Genomic DNA, 19729 nt, shown 5'->3' on the forward strand with positions numbered 1-19729 from the left:
ATACTTTTGCAACAAGTTCTTTACATTTGAGTAGTAGAACTGCAAGGGATAACAAACTGTGACTAATTGAAGAATGATCACTGACTTCTGGTAATTTGTCTGATAAACAGAAACCCAATTCTGGCATTTACAAAAAGGTCAAATCTAAACAGATTAGAACAAATCAAATAATATTGGTTTGGTAGGAAAGAATATTAAACCTAGGAAGAATGTGTTTTTTAAAGATGCCATTTAATTGTATAATATTCCCCATACTGTGTATTTCAGAATATCACATATATATTATATACATACATACAAAGCCCCTAAATATAAATTACAAGAATTATAACAGACATGCTGCATTCCATCTACTAAAATCTCACCCTGAGGCCCAGATTTTCTTTGCATTCTTCCTTTATTTTCTTACTCCCAAAGTAATAACTTCATCCTTAGAACTCCCAGAGCATTTCATCTATAACCCTACTATGTCACATTTTATCTTCTGTCTTAATTATTAATTTACATATTACTCTCTCCCCTATTAAATTATAAGCTTATTGGAGAAAAAAATTACCATTTACAGCTGCCCCTTCAACAACATGGAGGCTGGGGTGCCAATGCCCCTACAGCCCCAAAATCTTTTAACTCCCCCCAAACTGAACTACTAATAGCTTACTGCTGATCAGAGCCTTAGTGATAAGTTGATTAACACATATTTTGTATGTTATATGCATTTCATACTGTATTCTTAAAATAAGCTAGAAAAAAGAAAATATTAAAGTATTAAAAAATATTAAAATCATAAGGAGGAAAAAAAACATTTACATTTTACATTATCAGAAAAAAGCCCACAAATAAGTGGACCTGTGCAGTTCAAACCTATGTTCAAAGCTCAACTGTGATTTGTCTCTACATGTTTCTCTAATCTTTACCACTATCATAAAAGTGATCAGGAAATATTTTTGATAGAAGAATAACAGTACAGTTCTATTTCTTGAGCTGGTGGTAGTTAAACTGTAATTATTCACCATATAGTACATTTAGAATTTATGTACTTTTTTCAAATTATATTTTGCAGTAAGAAAGGTTAAAAAGAAAAATTAAGAAAAATGGGACATGTGAGACAGTTAATTTTGTCAACTTGGCTAGGTTATGGTATCCAGTTTTTGGTTAAACACCAGTCTTGGCATTGCTGTGATGGTATTTTTTCAGATGTGATTACCATTTACAATCAAGAGACTTTGAGTAAAGCAGATGATACTCTATAATGCATGTGGGTGGGCCTCAACCAATCAGTTGAAGGTTAAGAGAAAAGACTGAGGTCCCCGCGGAAGTAAGGAATTCTACCTCCAGATGCCTTTTGACTCAGATTACAACATCAACTCTAAGAACTCCTGCAGATTTCAGACTTGCCAGTTCCCCACAACTGTGTGAGCTAATTCCTTAAAATTAATCTTTTTCTCTTTATGTATGTATATACCTACATCCTATTGATTCTGTTTCTCTGAGAACCCTAATACAACATGATTATATACCGTAACTTCTGAAAATTTCTTTGTATAATAAATCTCATGTTAAAAAAAGAAACAGTACACACAGCATCATATTTAACATTTGTACATAGTTGAAATGTCTCTAGGATAACAAAAATTGCTTTAAAATTTTTATTTAAGGTATAGAGTAATGATAGCCAAGATCATGAAATTAATACTACATTATTCCCACTGCAAAAAAAAGCCCCCCAAAATTAAAACAACAACAACAACAAAACAACCCAACCCCAACACACACACACACACACACACACACACACACACTCAACAGGTAACTAACAAATGATGGCTAAGATCAACCTGAAATAACCCTCAGGTCCACTGGTTACCCAGAATCTGCCTTTTCTTCCTCCCCAGCACTGCATTTCAATTCTAATTGTATGATCAAACCAACAAACTGAGCTCGAGACAAAAAAAAAAAAAAAAAAAAAAAATCACCTAGCCGACAAAGACCAAGGTTGCAAGAAAATGCTTTTCAAGTACAAGTAACGCAAGAAATGACAAGTGAAGTGAAGGAGAGGTTTCAAAGCTTGAAAGACAGTCATCAATACTGACAGATTACTGTAATTCTGGCTGCCAGCATGATCGATTTGGAGAGCATATGACAATCAATATTGTCCTCATTTAGTGAACAACATTAGATTCATAGTTACTGAAGATGTTCCCAGGATAAAATTTAAACTGTATTTAATGATCATAAATAGCACAATTTATGCTGTGGAATCTTGGTGGGTGTACTTTTATTGGGCATAAAATAACTAACACAGCAGCACAATTATCCAAATATAAGTGAGTTTATTATATATTCTTTTATCCCTTTATTTCTCTTATGAGGATTAAAGGTAGTAACTGGTGGTTTTCAAAGCCTACTTCTATTTCAATTTCTGTCATAATTTCTGTTAAGTTCCACTGATCTGTTTTAGAACACATGGTTTTCTTCCTTAATGGGAACTTATCTGGATTTGTCAAAAACATACATTTTAAAATTTAATATACTTCTGAGATATGTATTTATTATTTAAATTTCAAGACATCTATATTTCAATATCTTAAAAACACCTAGTAGTAACTTAGTATATAAGGTTGAATTTAAAAATCAAGTAATCTACCTGTATGAAATCATTTCCCCTGACATTTAGAATTAATATAGAACTTTGTGAATCCTTGTAAAAGATGACTATATATTCGTCAGATTAGCAAAGGCTAGGAGCATCTTTATTATATCCTTAAATAGTATGGGGAAATAATTTCCATATATCTTCTAAATTCAAGCTTCCGAGTCAAGAAAAATTTCTTTGATCTGTCTGATTTTTATATTTTTATTCTGAGTGTTCCAGAAATGGTTCTGCTGATGTAAATTGCTCATATTTGCTGTGTAAATAAAGTGTTCATGTTTACTCTTTCAATCTGAAATTCTCTCTCTTCATTTTAGAAATTTTCTCCAATGTGGTATCTATTAATATCTCAGCAAGATGAACTATTTAAAAACTTCAAGAAACAGGCCTGAAAATCCAATCCAATCAATAAACCTACCAACCAACCAAACATAAAAACTCAATTAGGCAATTCCTTGGTGTTGGGTAGAGTTGTTTTAATATTGACTGTAATCTTTACAGATAACAGAATTAATCACTGCACAAAATAATGTACCCTATTTCATTTACTAAGCACTCCAAATTCATTACCTCATTTAATCTTCACAATAATTCTGAGATGGGTATTATCTTTTTTACAGACAAAGAAAGTGAGGTTTAGAAATTCTGTGACTAGACCAAGATCACAAGGCAGAGCTTGAGTTAAAATCAGTTATTTTCTAACTGCAAATCCAGCCACTATACCTCTAGTATAACATGCACATCTGAAATAGTTCTCAAGAGTATGAATTTAGGTGTAGGAAAAAGAAATTAAGCCATAGCCCCAATACTTTTAATTTTGCATTTCTAACTACTTGGTAAGGTGTGTATCTTAAATGTTTGTACCTTGGGTCAGAAATAGTTTGTGCTTGCTCAAAAAATTGAGTTCCTGTTTTATGATACAAGAGGCAAACAGAGTTTTTTACTACAGTCTAATCTCTCTCATCACTTTCCCAAAAGATTTAAGGCATTGTTTCAGTTGTGTCTTAAGTGAAATGGCAGAGGACACTAACCTTAGGATGAACATCAGGATCAGGCAAACTGTAAGGAGGCAAAGGTCAGAAAGAAGACAACCTCAGAGGAGTTGACAATGTGGATAAATTTAGTTTATGGGTAATAATCTGTTTATTCCTTGTAGGATTAGCTACCTTTCTAGAGATATTCAGGAAATAATAAACCAAATCGTTACATTTCACAACAATGACCACTTCAAATCTGAGCTTTCAACTTAAAAGTAAGTGAAGATATAACCATCACAAATAAGAAATGCTACATAAATGTCATTAAGCTTAATCAATGTGCCATGCCATGATCCACCTATAATTCCATTTCACAGTGTCAGAATACATGAGAAATTACATAGGAATCAGATTGCTTAAGTCAATTTTCATCAAAAGAGAATATATGTGGCAGACTTACAATAAATCCATATTATGTGGAATAGAACATAGGATATTTTAAAAAGCCTTCCCTGTAAAGCTTAACAACTTATTAAGTAAAAGAAAAAGAACTGAAATGTTTTTAATCATATAGAAAAGGTACATGGAAACACAAATTCATTTTAGAAAGGAATATCAGAAAACAATTTAAAATTTAAAACTGTGTACATATTATGTGCCAGGCATTGCTCTAAGGGCTTTATACATATTGAATCATTCAGTTCTCATAACACAATGAGCTAGATGTTATCATTCTCATTTTATAGATATGGAAACTGAGGCTCAGAGAGGTTAAATAATTTGCCCAAGGCTAGATAGCTAAGGAAGTGATGGCCAGTATTTGAGTCCAGAAATCTGGCTCCAGAAGTCATGTTCTTAAACACTCCATATCCTCTCACACTTCCACATCTTTGTTTATCTTGTTCCCTCTGCCTGGAATGCTCTTCTCAATCTCATCCACCCAATTAACTCTTATTCATCATCTTTCAATATTCAATCCTCACATTTCTCGTAAGTGTTTCCTGATACTACTACCCCTTCCAGCTGAGAGGCTGCTTGTCATTATACATCCAGAACACTGTATATAACTCTGTCACAACACATGCACTAAAAACAGTATATTTCCTCAACTAGATTGAGTACTTGATGATGACTATTTTGGTTATTTTTATACATCTATAGTGTCAGAGTACCTAGCAGTACTCTAGAGTATTAGAGTACCCCTAATGGGTCCTAATTAATTAATCAAAAGATGAGTACTGATTAGTAGTATGTAAAAGAAAATATATCACTCAAATATAACTGCTCAAACACTGGGGAGGAAGTCTATCATCTATATATCAATAAACAGAAATTCACCTAACACATAAGAAATACTTACATTGGAAAGCAGACATGTATTAGAGTAGAAACCGTACTGTTAAAAAGGATACAAGTTTTGATACAATGGAATCAGAGATTTCAGAGCACGGCTTGCATTTATAGCTGTTGCTCGAACCATAATGGGTAGGACCTTTCCATTCACAATAGCACCATCAAAAAGTGGACCAAAGAAGGGAACCTGATTGACAAATTACAACATAATTTTATACTCATATTGGAGAAAGATTATAAATAAGATCAAGACATTGCACACAAAAACGTTTCTACTTCCTCTTTAGTTCTTCCTTCAGTAGAAATACTATTCAAATTCAATTATTTTCCATGATTAACACCAGAACAATAAACAAAAAATGCCAAAGGTCTACAGGGTTTCCCATTCAAAAAACTGTGCTTCATTTAACTGACTAAATAATTCATATCCCTGACAGTTTTCAAATTTCTGCAGCCTTAATTGTACACAAAAACCCAACACTGGAAAAAAGTGACGATAATACATCCTTATAGGCAGCAAGTTAGTTCTTCATTATTTTTGTGTGATACCAGCTTTACTACAGAACCTAAAAGACTTTTATTACATGGTTTATTAGAAAAAAAAAATCTATGTTTTGGTAATTGTCATTTTTATCAGATGACTGACAGTGTCAAAGTTATTCTGTCTGAATATGGTTGGTACAAAGGACAGCTGAAGGCAAGGATGTGAGCTGTGGATAATACAGTAAATATGTCAAAAAATATGGCTTTGTGGCCATATATTGTCCCTGATGTATATTCTTGATTTTTAAAAAAATTTTTTAAAGATTATTTATTTGAGAGAGAGAGAGCAGAGCCATCAAGAGAGAACACGAGTGGGAGGGAGGAACAGAAGGAGAGGGAGAAGCAGGCTCCCCGCTGAGCAGGGAGCATGACCACAGGGCTTAATCTCAGGACCTGGGATCATGATCTGAGCGGAAAGCAGACGCTCAACCAACTGAGCCACCCAGGTGCCCCTCTTCTTTTTTTTTTTTAAAAAAGAAAAAACCTGGGGAGGAAGGGGACACCGAAAACAAAAGAAAAACCCATTAAAAATGTAAAAACCACTAACAGCTTGCAGGCTGTACAAAAATAGGAAGTGGGCCATAGTTTGCTGACCTCTGGTTTAGATAAACCCTAAAAAAACCTGGCTGTAAGCTTAAATTCACACCTGGGAAACAGTCTAATTCAAGAAATTCTAAAGATTCACGATCAACTGTGAAAAAATAGGTTTCCTATAAATTAAAAAGTATTCAATTAAAAAAATAAGACACCAAAACACTACCACACTTTTTAAATTATTTTGAAAGAAAATACTTCTGCAAGTGTATTTCAACCCTATGGTATAAGAGATCCAACTAGAAGTTGTTTTTTTGTTTTGTTTTGTTTTTTGTTTTTTGACGTTGTAGACCTTTCCTTTATTAAGGAACATGACTAAAATAATCATGTAATCCTTAGTAAGATATGTTAACTAAAAATACAAGAATGATTACTTCTTATTGTGTCTTTTAGGAAACTATAATCATCCTCTTAATAAAAGGTAATCCTTTTGTGAGCTTGTGAGTGCCAACTTCCACTCTGGCACTACCTTAGCCTTTTCCCATTTGAACGTAGTTTCTTGCTATTTTTCCAGTTTTAGCTCCTTCTGAATCAGACTTAGACAATTCACGTAGCTACCAGAGTCTGTGTCTCACTTGCCCCTGTTTTCACAACCTGGTATGCCTAGTCTAATTCTTCTGAAAGAAGAAACTCACAAACCCACATAGAGCTCAAAATATATTATTAAAATGTAACATAAGGAGTTCTTACCTCTGGTTTTTTCATTATCTGAATACTGAACATGTGATTTTTCATTGGATATATTACAATAAGGACATCACCAAATTCTGTAGGAATAATTCCTCTCCTGTAGTCTCTCGTATGCTCTGACCAAACAATGTGTACTTCGTCATTTCCCAAATGTCTCAACTGGAAAACCAAGAAAATAGTTCATAGTGTTTTAGAAAAAAGCATATAGCTCTTCATACAGCTACTGACAATATACTATACTATAAAAAGATTAAAAGGTAAAAAAATAAAAAACTATAAATTTCATTTGATCATTTTCACAACACATGAAACACAAACACTCAAAACATTAGGAGACACTGCAAAAGACCAGAAAATTTTCAGCTGTCAACAATGGGAAGCAGAGAACTTAGATGAAAAAAATTCCCATACAGCCCAAATATTCTTCTTAACTAGCAACTATACTAGTTTTTCCACTACCAAGCCTTTTACAGGACTGTTCAAATGTTTTTAAAAAGTGAGCGATGTAAGATTCTTCTCCCTTTTTTCTGACAATTCTCTCAAAGGGCTAATGAGCAGTAAAGTTGCCTAAAGAAGGCAACAGGAAGAGAAGGAAAAGAAATAGATAATTCATAAATTGGGTAAATAATCTATTAAGTAAGAGAACATTGACTGTATTTGGTTCAATATTTTTCCAGGGTTTCTTTGCCTATGAAACACTGCATATGAAATTCTTCCAAACAGACTTCTTGAAATGTGTTAGACTCTCAAGATGTTGTTTAAATATTTGTGGTGCTTACAAAGGTGCTTCTGGCAATCAGAGAGTTAACATTATGATGATTAAAATTATAAAAAAGCAAAACATCCAAAAGTTGGATTTCTAAGTTATTAGAAAAATGAACTTAATACCCATTAGTCTTGAGTTTTCTTCATAGAGATTATCGTATAATCATGTATTTTAATATAAAATTTGGTTATCTTAGATTAATTGATTCTGTTACTGCAAACACCTGAGTCCATTTTTGGTGCATATCTCACATGAGGTTTTCTACTACTTTCAGATAAATGAACATACTGTATGTGTGACACACTCAAGGTTTAGAAGGTTTGGAAGAGAGAACTAGGTTAAGTGCCATCAATATTTTTTGATGAGCTAACATACAAGCAATTTCTATTTTTGAAATATGCAATCTACTTGGCTTAAAGACCACAGAGCAGGAAAAAAGTTAAATGTGTGATTTCAACAAACAAACAAAAAAGAAGTTAAGTCTAATTAATGAAAGGCTCTCTCTTCTGTTACCCTTAACCCTGGAGTTTTTGTTTTTGTTTTTAAGTAAGCTCTACGCCCGTGAGGCTTGAACTCATTACCCAGAGATCAAGAGTTACACATTATTGAATGAGCCAGCCAGGTACCCCATAACCCTGGAGTTCTTAACCTGGGCTCAAGGAGTCTGTGAATATTTGAAAATTACGTGTAAAATTTTATTTGTGTATTTTTCTGAGGAGAGAGTCTCAAATAGGAGTATGTAACCCCAAAAAGCCAAGAACCAGTGTTCTAATGGTTTTTAAAGTCCCTAACAGCAGTCTATCTAGAAAATCCTAATTACTATGAATGTCATTAAAGTATCTGAAAATACAAGGCAAATCCCTCAACTTTAACTTTTGTATTCCTAAGCAAGAAATGCCCCCTCAGATACTTCGATTGGATTAAAAGACAGTACCCAGGCTAACTCCATAGACCGAAATCTATTATTTAAGAAATATAGTATAAAAATATTTATTTTCTTTTAAGGAGACTTTTAGGCCTAAGTATATTAAATTTTTTTTTTCTTTTTGGAAACCATCATCATACTCTAAATGTATGATGGTAGGCCTAACCATCAAAATACTGTTTAAGTTTTAATTCTCATTATTTACACCACACCATACACATGTGTGGACACACATACCCGTTAAATAATATAAATTTAGTACTTGGGCTCTGTGACATTTTTAAAAACCAAACAGATTACACAACTTAGAAAAGCCATGGCTCTATAATTTCATTTTTTAATCAAAATACTTTAAAAATATCCTTCCTATACAGCCATCCCCATGTGTCAGCTTCCCTAATAGGTTTATGTTAACTGAATACAAAAGAAATGTGAAATAAATTTAACCAGGAGGGATGATCCAATCTAATTTTGATACATTAATGTCATATGCTGTACATGTTACAATAGCAGCCAGATCTAATACTAAGCTCCAGGCTATACTAAGATTTCCAAATGGCAGATTGTTCTAAGTGATATCAAGTATAATTGAAGTAATAAACGATAGTAAAAGCTGAGCACACTGTCAGGAAGAATTTAAGTATTTACTTTTTAAAATTAAATGAGTTAGGTTAGGAAAGACAAGACAACTGAAATAATGCAGGTCTCAATTTACAGAAAATTCCTTTTATTTATCTGCTACATTAACCCTTGAACTCTTGCCAAAGCTATCTATAATTTCTAGTGCCCACTTATCTAAAGAAATGAGAGAAAAGGGCAACTAAAGTTTTATCTTATAACCAAAGCTTGTCTTCAAGTATCTACCACAGAGTATTAAAAGTCTGTTATAGAAGTTTAATGGAAAAAAACCATATTTTTACAAAGACACTGTAATGAAGATATTTGTGGCAAAGAACCAGGCATATAACAAAGTCATTCTAAACATGTTCAAGCATTCTGAGGGGAAAGCTTCAAGAACATTCTTATCATTTTTTAAAGAGTTGTTGTCCTGATTAGGCATATTTTTGTATCTTTAGGTCTTTAAAACCTGCAACATAATAAACACAAATTGAGAAATTGCTAATCATTGCTATGTACATCTTGTGAATTTTTGGAAGATTACTGAATGAATTTTGAGTATTAACAGTTAATAGAAATTTCAGAAGTACGTTTGACATATTTAACACAAATGCTTTATACAATATTTTATGTTTATTCCTTATCTCTTATGGACGTACAAGAAGATTGTGTCCTGTGTATACTCTCCAGGTTTTCTATACTCTGAGAACTCTTAAAGAGTTCCTACCTACATGTTTTTTTACCCAGATACCAATCACTTCTGAAATAGAGTACAAGACTTAAGTACATGGGATGAATCTGTTAAAATGATTGGTGACCAAATGATTCTTCCAAATTCACTTCAAATGCTGTTGAAATAATTTTATTTCAGGGTATATAATATAGGCGGCAGATTATCATTATCAATTCAGGAAGATAAAAGTACTTAATGAAATTTAACATGTGTAAAATTGATGTCCTCAATACATTATAGAATATCAGCATTGGAAGAGACCCTAAAGCTCTGATTTCCTACCCAATACAGAACTCCCACTGCAATATCCTTGGACAAGTAATCCTGCCTCTGTCTGAATACTTCTAGGGTTGGGAACTTTATACCTTCATTAGTCGGCCAATTCATTTTTAAAGAGCTACAATCATTAGAACATTCTTTATACTGAGCTAAAATTTGCTTCCTGAAGCTAGTTCTTCTAAAATGAGCCTTACCAAATAAATCCAGTCTATATTCTATATATTATCTTTCCAGATATTTGAAGATTGGCCTAACATATATCTCAACTTTTCTTTTCCATGTTAAATGTGTCCTTAGAGTTCCTCCTCTTATAGCTTACAAATCTATTCATTATCTTGGATTATTACCTCAGTTTACTGATGTTTCTATTAAATTGTGATGTCTGGAATTGAACACATTATTAATATATGCTCTGACTAATACAATCAGCTCATAGTGGGACCACTTCCTTTGTTCTGTTAACTAAACTATTTTCTGCATTTTTGCAAAATTGGCTCAAATGGAAGTTGTAGTCAATTCAAACCCTTAAGTCTTGTTCTTACAAAGTTCTAAGCAGGTAAAACTGCTAGATCTAAAGGGAGAATTTCATATTTATTCTTATCAAATTTTACCTTGCCAGGTTCAGATTATCCTTAAGCCTATCAAAGTCTTTTTTTGCCTGATTCTGCTATTCAATGTGTTGGCTCTCTCTTACCCAGATTTGGGTTATCCTTAAATTCAATTTCTTGTGTCTTCATTTAGATTTTAGATAAAAATGTCAAGTGGGACAAGTCTGGGTAACAGCCTTATAGCAAGTCATTATAAATGTTCCTCTGGGTTAAAATAATATCCAACATTTATTAAATTCTTACTATTCTAAGTGCTTTGGCATAATTTAGTTTTAACAACATGCTACAAAGTATAATTATTATTACCCCTATTTTTACAGGTGAGGAATTGAAACTTAAAAAGATAAATTAACATGCCTAATGTCACATGACTAGTAAGTGGCAGAGTCAGAACTGAAACCAAGGCAGTCTAATTCCAGAAACCATACTTTAACCACCTCCCTATATGCCTTTCATTAAATAATTTATGTCTCTAGATGTGATTATACAACCAGTCATGAATATACTTACTGAACTATTATTAAGACCACATTTCTTCAACTTGTTCACAACAAACAACTTAGTTAAATGCTTTATACTGTCAATGGCCTTCCCTGATCTAGTAATCCTACTAAAACAAATTAAGTTACTTTGATGTGATCTGTTATGGTGAACTCATGGTGGCTCCTAGTGATCACTACTTCACTACCTAAGTGCTCACAAACCATCTGTTTAATAATCCTGTTTTGTCAGGCATGGACATGGAGCTCATGAATGTTAATTTTTGTAGTTAGTGGACTATTCCATGTCCTTTTATGAAAATCAGATGTTTGCCTATCTTAAGACAACAAAATGTTTTCATTTTCCATGATTATCAGAGATTACATTCAATTCTGGATTTCCTCAATGCCATGAAATTTCATCTGGAGCTGGAGACTAGATTTCATGTAAAGTAACTATATCATCTTTCACAAAATCAGCTTACCCTCTGACTTCCCCATTTCTATTAAAAGTCCCTAACAATTATTATAATCACTCAGGGTCAAAATCTGAAAGTCTCCAATTTCTGTTTTCCTTACTGTATGTCTAACAAGCTCTTCATTTTTTTTTTAAACATTAGATTCCTTTTTTGTACTTTCTTTCCTATTTCATCTACTGTTGTCCTAGGTCATATGTAAGTCATCCTACATACCTGAACTAGTTCATGAGTTCTTAAAAAGCTTCTCCCCTGCCATCCACTTTTCTTCAGACATTAGCAAATACTGAGAGCTGACTAAATGCATTGTGCTGGCTAGCACAGATACAATGGTGAAAAAACAAAAAACAAAACAGACATAGTCTCTGTTTTCACAAAACTTCAAGTCCAGTGAAGGAGATAGAGTAAAAGAATAATTGAATAATTAGTGATACAGATAATCCTCTAACTATACTTCTCTGAATGCAAATAACAAAGAAAACTGATCTATAATGGTACCTGAAGAACACACAGAAGTTAATTAGGTTAGGCAGTTTGGGAGATAGTTGTATACATGTAGAAATTTAAACTGATTAATACTGCCTCAAGCCCTCATTCTTTCCCTAATCTTCCAGACACCCACACAAAGCAAAATAGACACCATCAAATACTCCTCAATCATGTTAAAAACCATACTTTCATACATTTTAGGATCATATATATTTTCATATGTTTACTTGCTGTCTGCATCATTCATTTTTAGTAATTAAGAAAAGCTTCTTAAAACAACAGGCATGATGTCTAGTATACAATTACCTTAGCAGAGTGGGCACTCAATACATACTGCTGAGTATTAAAAAGACAGTCCTGAAAATGCTTTATTGAAATGTGTGACTTCTGTGTTGAAGATGTGTTTGAAAAGACCACAGCTTGAAAACTGGTTTTTGAAATGTCTCAATAACCAACTGAAAAAAAGGAAAATCCCTACTGGATTTGACTTCTAGTATAACCAGAACCTTGGTGTAAAATTTTCCTTTGAAACATTTTCCATCACGGGGCACCTGGGTGGTTCAGTCGTTAAGCGTCTGCCTTCGGCTCAGGTCATGATCCCAGGGTCCTGGGATCAAGCCCCGCATCAGGCACCCTGCTCCGTGGGAAGCCTGCTTCTCCCTCTCCCACTCCCCCTGCTTGTGTTCCCTCTCTTGCTGTGTCTTTCTCTGTCAAATAAATAAATAAAATCTTTAAAAATAAATAAATAAAAAATAAAATATTTTCCATTACAGAAACTCAAGAAAACAAAGCTATTATATTTGGAAATTGCCGGAATCTGAAGTTTCAGAGAAGGAGAAGCAACAGTTGTTAGACATGTCGGGTGACTTCTTTTTTGGTTACATTTGGACAAACACAAACTTCATAGTTTTCGGAAGGACACCGGAGGGTGTTTGAGTCTATATGCCTGTTGTGTTGAAGAAATGGAGAAACACAGATGGGAAAGAAAAAGGATGACAGGAGAAAGAGGAGAGACTTGAGAAAGGGCTCAGAGAAAGAAGAACTGGAACAAGGCATGATCAGGTTAAGTCTAGTTATAGTATCACAATACTTACCTAGGTAAATTTTTTGTCATTACATAGTGCACAGCATAAAAAACAGAATTATTTGCAATTATGGCATTTATTTAAAGATTCCACTTTGATGGTGACAGGAGGCGTAAGTGCTATAAAGAGAATAAAACAGGGTAATGCGATAGTGTTACTGGGTGAAGGGGACTTCTTTAGCTAGGATAGTTTGGAAAGGTCTCTCTGAGAAACTGTCATGTGAATCTGAGAATAGAACAATAAGAATAAGAAAGCCTGGCGGTGTGGAGAAAGAGCATTTCAAATGGAAAGAACAGTAAGTGCATACCCTCTGAGATGGGAATGAGCCTGACATGTTGGCAGGTCCATGAGGCCAGATTGCGCTAAATGAAAAGGAAAGTGACAGGAGATGTGATCAGAGAGGTAGGCAGGCAGGTGGCCAGATCATGGGGCATTGAAGGCCATAGTGAAGAATTAGAACTTTATTCTACATGCAGTAAGAAGCCACTGCTATCACATCCAAATTATACCATTCGCAGTGGTGAGATAAATTTACTCTGAACCATTTATATTTCCTGGTTTCTCTATCCTCTATTCTTGTCATAAAAAGCATATTTACAGAAATTGGGGTTAAGGGTAGAGTCTAGGATAGTAAAATAGAATTATGTTATGTAAGACTGTTTTTTTGGGATTAAAACCATGAGTATAATTCCATACCATTGACTATTATACTAACTATACTTTAACTAAAATAATGAAAATTTTATTATTATTTCTTAAATTTGTTTTTGAATTCATTTTCCAGACTATATTTAGCATAAAAGTTCTTTGGAAAGTAAAGTACATTTCAATTTTATTTCTAGACAAAACAAAGGAAAATAGATTTAAAATTATAATCAGGCCATCAGGTCAATAAAGCTGATTTATTTGGGAAACTATCATGACCAAATTCCAAAACAGAAAATGAGGTGTTGTCCATTACACTAACAATATTTCAGAGGAAACTGAGTTAAGCACATCTTTCCCCTCTTTTGGGGGGTGCAGGAAATGACAGACTGGAGACTCCAACTAAGTAAATTACAATGATCTCAACTTGATCTTCGTGAAACTTCTAACAGGGTGATTCAGTTACTTATGAAGCAGAATATCACCAAGTGGCCAGAATAAGGAGACCAAGGAAATGAGACAAACTCCTGTGAACACTTTATACCAATGCTTACAGTACTTTTGATATTTAAGAGTAAACAGAATAAATTCAGTTAAGTGATTTTTTCCATCAGTCTTCCTCAGAGATAATTTATAGAATAGATAGCTTTGTCTAGGGTTACATGAGGATTTTTGATATGATAGGATATTTCCAAGAGAGTACTTTGTTCAACTGAATATTTGATTCAGTTGAACATTCTGCTGCTTAAAAATTCTGCTGCTACTGTCTTGAGCCTTGAAAATAGAGTACTGCTTCTATTCAGAAGAAATAAAACACTACACTTAAACTTAAGTTCAAGGATATTTACCTCTCATTCTGAGAAAATAAAATGCTTAAAAATGTCTACAAAATCACCATATGATATTTTAAATAGAAATTGAGAACTAAAATTAGTTTCTATAAAATAGATATAAATGATTTTCTCCTTTCAAGTTTAAAACAAAGAACCAGAGTCATAAATAATTCTAGCTTGCCAGAGGCACGGCTATTTCTTTATACTGACTGTCGACTACCTAATTTAATTAGAGGTATTAAACTCCATGCTGAGGTCAACGAGCCTTACTTCCTCCAATATTACACTTCAACCAGTGCTCATTAATGTGTCTACTGAATGGATTAACACACCTAAAGATATATCTACAGAGGAAAGGGGGACAACCTAATGATATCCAATTGTTCATTTGTAATAGGACACATGTTCTAGGCCTCAACTTATTACCACTAATGTGGAATCTATTAAATTCAGGAGGAAAAAATACCAATGCAGAAAGTGATTTTTTATTAAGGAGAACTGGTATAAGACAACTGGTTTCCATGATTAAGTTTAAATATTTAACCTTTTATTAAAAAGAAACTGATACTATAATAGAGCTAAAATATAAGCCTGTTAGAAAAATCTTACATACTAGGATTCTGAAGAGGAGATTAAGGGGAAAGATTCATACTGAATTGGGAAGAAAACTCAGTATATAGAGAAAAAGAAATGTTAAGATGTTCTTTTATTTCTATAAAAAAGGAGGTTTAGAATAGTTATAGTGAATTATGAGACCAGGTATAATTTTCCTTTCTACTGAATTAAGTGAAATGTTGCCTCAATTTAGTCGTAACCTGATACAGTTTTTATATAAACTGATTTAAATTACCTGAGAAGATAAGAGAACTATACCCTTCCAAAATGATGTTGCTTTATTACATATTGTTTGTAATTTTGATGATATGGTAGATGCTATACATGTGAAAGCAGTGACACTGCAACATTTTCTCACTAAAACAAACACTTTAAATTGCTTTAAGTAAAAAAGCATATCTAATTAGGGTAATTTTCTTCAATAAAGCAGGCATTAAAAAGAAAACCCAACAGGTATAATTATTATAACAACTGAAATAATATACATGCTTGCATTATAAAATTGTAAAAAATTACAAACATATGCTTACATTTTAAAAAGTCCCAATACTTCTGGCATCTCAATAATTAAACAACTGAATATTATGCCATGTAACTGCCTGTGTCCTTTCTCCTTACTAAATAATTGGAAAAAATACTAGTACTTTTCCAGTTGGTAAATCACCAAATAATCTTAAATTTAGAATTAGATAGATTAAAAAAAAAAGTCAAAGCTTTTCCTAGGGTGTGATGTCACCAAAATGGTGGCCCAGGAAAGGTCCAAGCTCTTGTTCCTCCATTAAAACACTGAAAAAAACATGATCTTATATACAGAAACCTCTGATTCCACAAAAACACTTAGAGCTAATACACGGATTCAGCAGAGTTGCATGATACAAAATCAACACTTGAAAATCAGTTGCATTTCTATATACTAACAATGAACAAATCAAAAAGGAGACAAAAATAATTCCATTTATAATTGCATTAAAAAGAATAAAACACTTAATGGAGAAGTTTAACTGAGGAGGAAAACGACTTGTGTACTGAAAACTACAAAACACTGCTGAAAGAATTTTAAAGACGACAGGAGTGAATGGAAAGATATCCCATGTTCATGGAATGGAAAAACTTAATATTGTTAAGATGATGATATTACCCAAAGTGATCCAAAAATTCAATGCAATCTCTATCAAAATCCCAACAAGGTTCTTTGCATAGAAATAGAAAAAGCCATCCTAAAATTCATCTGAAATCTCAAGAGAACTTGAATAGTAAAAATGATACTGGGGAAAAAAAAAAAAAAAAAAAAACCAGAACAAAGTTGTAGGACTCATATTACTTAATTTCAAACTTACTACAAAGCTACAGTAATTAAAGCATTTAATTAAAGCAAAAACCCCCTTAGACATTTAGACCAAAGAAAAATAATACAGAGCCCAGAAAAAAACTCTTGCATAGAAAGCCAACTAATTTTTGACAAGAGTGCCAAGATCATTCAATGAGAAAAAGTGGTCTTTTTAACAAATAGTGATTGGAAAACTAGATAATCACATGCAAAAGAATGAAGTTAGACCTTTATCTCACAATATATATAAAAATTAACTGAAAATGCATTCAAAAATTAAATGTAAAATTTAAAACTGTAAAAATCTTAGAGGAAAACATACAGGAAAATCTTTATAACATTAGAATTGACAGTGATTTATTGAACTGACACCAAAAGCAGAGGCAACAAAATAAAAAAACTGATAAACTGGACTCCATCAAAATTAAAACTTTTGTGCATCAAAAGACACTACTAAGAGTGAAGACAAGCCACAAAATGGGAGAAAATATTTGCAAGTCATATATCAGATAAGGGATTAACATCTAGAAGAACTTTTATAATTCAACAATAAAGATGTAAACAACTTAATTAAAAAATAAGTTAAAGACTGAATAGACATTTCTCCAAAGAAGGTATACAAATGCCAATAAGCAATGGAAAGATGCACATCACTAGTCATTAGGGAAATGCAAATCAAACCACAATAAAATACCACTATGCATCTATTAGGATAGCTACATTTGTTTTTAATGGAAAATAACAAGTGTTGGTGAGGGTATACAAAAATTGGAACTCTTGTGTATTGCTGGTAGAAATGTAAAAATGGCACAGTCATTGGGGAAAACAGTTCCTCAGAAAGCTAAACACACAATCTCCATATTACCCAGGATTTCACTCATAGGTATTTATCTAAAAGAACTGAAAACAGGGATTCAAACAAATACTTACACAACAATGTTCATTGCAGCATTATTTGCAATAGCCAGAAAGTAGAAACAACACAGTGTCTACCAGATGAATAAACAAAATATGGTATATACATATAATGGGATATTATTCAACCACAGAAAGGAGTGAAATTTTGACACCTGATACAACATGGATGAACCCTGAAAACATTATGTTAAGTGAAATAAGACAGACACAAAAGGACAAATACTGTTGATTCCACTTATATGACATACCTAGTACTGGCAAATTCACGGAGACAGGAAGTATATTAGAGGTTACCAATGGCTGGCGGGGGGGAATGGAGAGTTATTATTAATGGATAGAGTCTGTGTTTGGGAAATAAAGTTCTGGGATTTCCAGTTTCCAGTCTGGAACCTAAGAAGCTTAGAAGTTGCCACTCTGTCCTAATAAGTAAAAAGCTAAACAAATTGAAAAATGAAATACTCTTCTTGGGTCAGAGATATGAGGTCACAGGCTAAACTGCTGCCCCCCAGATTGGACAGGCAGGCAAAAATGGAGGATGACAATGAAGCAGAAACCTCTGTAGGAACTTGTAGCAAGGTAGGAAAATGTATATTGTAATTGTAAATTCCTGGAGATGCAGTGTGGACAGGTCTGAGACGCTGAGGAGTTAGAAATGGCAGGGATGATAGAATTACAACTATGATTAACATGCTAAGGGTTCTAATGGAAAGAGTAGACAACATGCAAGTACACATGGATAATGTAAGCAGAAGATGGAAATTCTCACAAAGAATCAAAAAGAAATGCTAGAGATACAAAACAACATAACTGAAATGAAGAATGCCTTTTATGATCTCACTAGTAAACCAGACATGGCTAAGGAAAGAATCTCTGAGCCTGATGATATAACATCATAAACTTCTAAAACTTGAGATGCAATGAGAAAAAAGACTGGAAAAAACAGAATATCCTAGAACTATGGTACAACCACAAAAACTAACATACATAAAAGGAGAAGAAAGAGAGACAGGAACAGAAGCAATATTTGAAGCAATACTGCTTGAGAATTGCCCCTAATTAATGTCAGATACCAAACCACAGATCCAAGAAGCTCAGATAACACTAAGCAGGACATATGCCCAAAAAACCACATTTAGGCAAATCATCAAACTTCATAAAATTACAGATAAAGAAAAAATCTTGAGAGAAGCCAGAGGAAAAACTACATTTTATTTATAGAGAACCAAAGAAAAGAACAACATTTGACTTCTCCCCTGAAACCATGCAAGCAAGAAGAGAGCAGAATGAAATATTTAAAGTGTTGGGAGGAAAAACTACCAACACTTAGAATTCTGTATTCTGTAAAATTATCCTTCAAAAGTAAAGGATAATAAAGGCTTTCTCAAACAAAAATTGAGGGAATTAGTTGCCAGTAAACCTACCTTACAAGAAATTTAAAAGAAGTTCTTCAGAGAAAAGGAAAATGATACAGGTTAGAAATTCAGATCTACATAAAGAAAATAAAAGCACCAAATAATCAAAACTGAAGGGGGAAAAATTTTTATTTTTCTTATTCTTAATTGATCACACAGGTCACAGTTTGTTCAAAGTAATAGCAGCAATAATGCATGTGATTATGTATGGTTAGGTATATATATATATATATGCTTATCTGTAAGTAAAATGAATGATAGCAATGATACAGGAATAGGAGGGAAAGATTAAATATACTGTGTTATTTATAAGGTACTTGCAGTATCCATGAAGCAGCCTAGTATTATTTGAAAGTGGACTTGGATTAGCTCTAAATGTATAGTACAAACTCCAGGGCTGTGATTACAAAAAGTTAAAAAAGAAAAGTAGTGTAATTGATATGCTAAGAAAGGAGAAAAAAATGGAATCATATAAAATGCTCAATTAAAACCACAGAAGGCAGAACAAGTGTGGAATTCAGAAATAGGAACAAAGAACAGGGTAATAAATAGAAAAAAGTAACATATGTGGTAAATATTAATCCAGCTATATCAATGATTACTTTAAATATCAATGGTCTAACTACACATTAAAGACAAAGATTGTCAGAGTGGATCAAAAAAATAAGACCCACCTATATGTTGCTACAAGAAACCCACTTAAAATATTAAGAC

At 33.0% G+C, this 19729-nt stretch overlaps 1 protein-coding gene and 1 long non-coding RNA gene across 9 annotated transcripts in view; one reads left to right on the forward strand and one right to left on the reverse strand.

The window, feature by feature from the left end:
- LOC123861527 (uncharacterized) overlaps window positions 1–19729 on the forward strand; it is a 213895-nt gene that overhangs the window by 139789 nt on the left and 54377 nt on the right. The window lies entirely within an intron of this gene.
- The window catches only part of RALGAPA1 (Ral GTPase activating protein catalytic subunit alpha 1), a 250249-nt gene that overhangs the window by 24229 nt on the left and 206291 nt on the right, over window positions 1–19729 (reverse strand). For all 7 annotated transcript variants that reach the window (XM_064570955.1, XM_064570956.1, XM_064570950.1 and 4 more), the window contains 2 exons: window positions 6808–6966; window positions 5040–5167 (listed from right to left, as the gene is read on the reverse strand). In XM_064570955.1, coding sequence (XP_064427025.1) covers window positions 5040–5167; window positions 6808–6966 — 287 coding nt within the window. The remainder of the gene's footprint in view (window positions 1–5039; window positions 5168–6807; window positions 6967–19729) is intronic.

The sequence above is a fragment of the Mirounga angustirostris genome, unplaced genomic scaffold (genome assembly GCF_029215605.1).
Source record: "Mirounga angustirostris isolate CCGP_5_RB_7025 unplaced genomic scaffold, mMirAng1.0.hap1 SCAF_9, whole genome shotgun sequence".
Classification (NCBI taxonomy): domain Eukaryota; kingdom Metazoa; phylum Chordata; class Mammalia; order Carnivora; family Phocidae; genus Mirounga; species Mirounga angustirostris.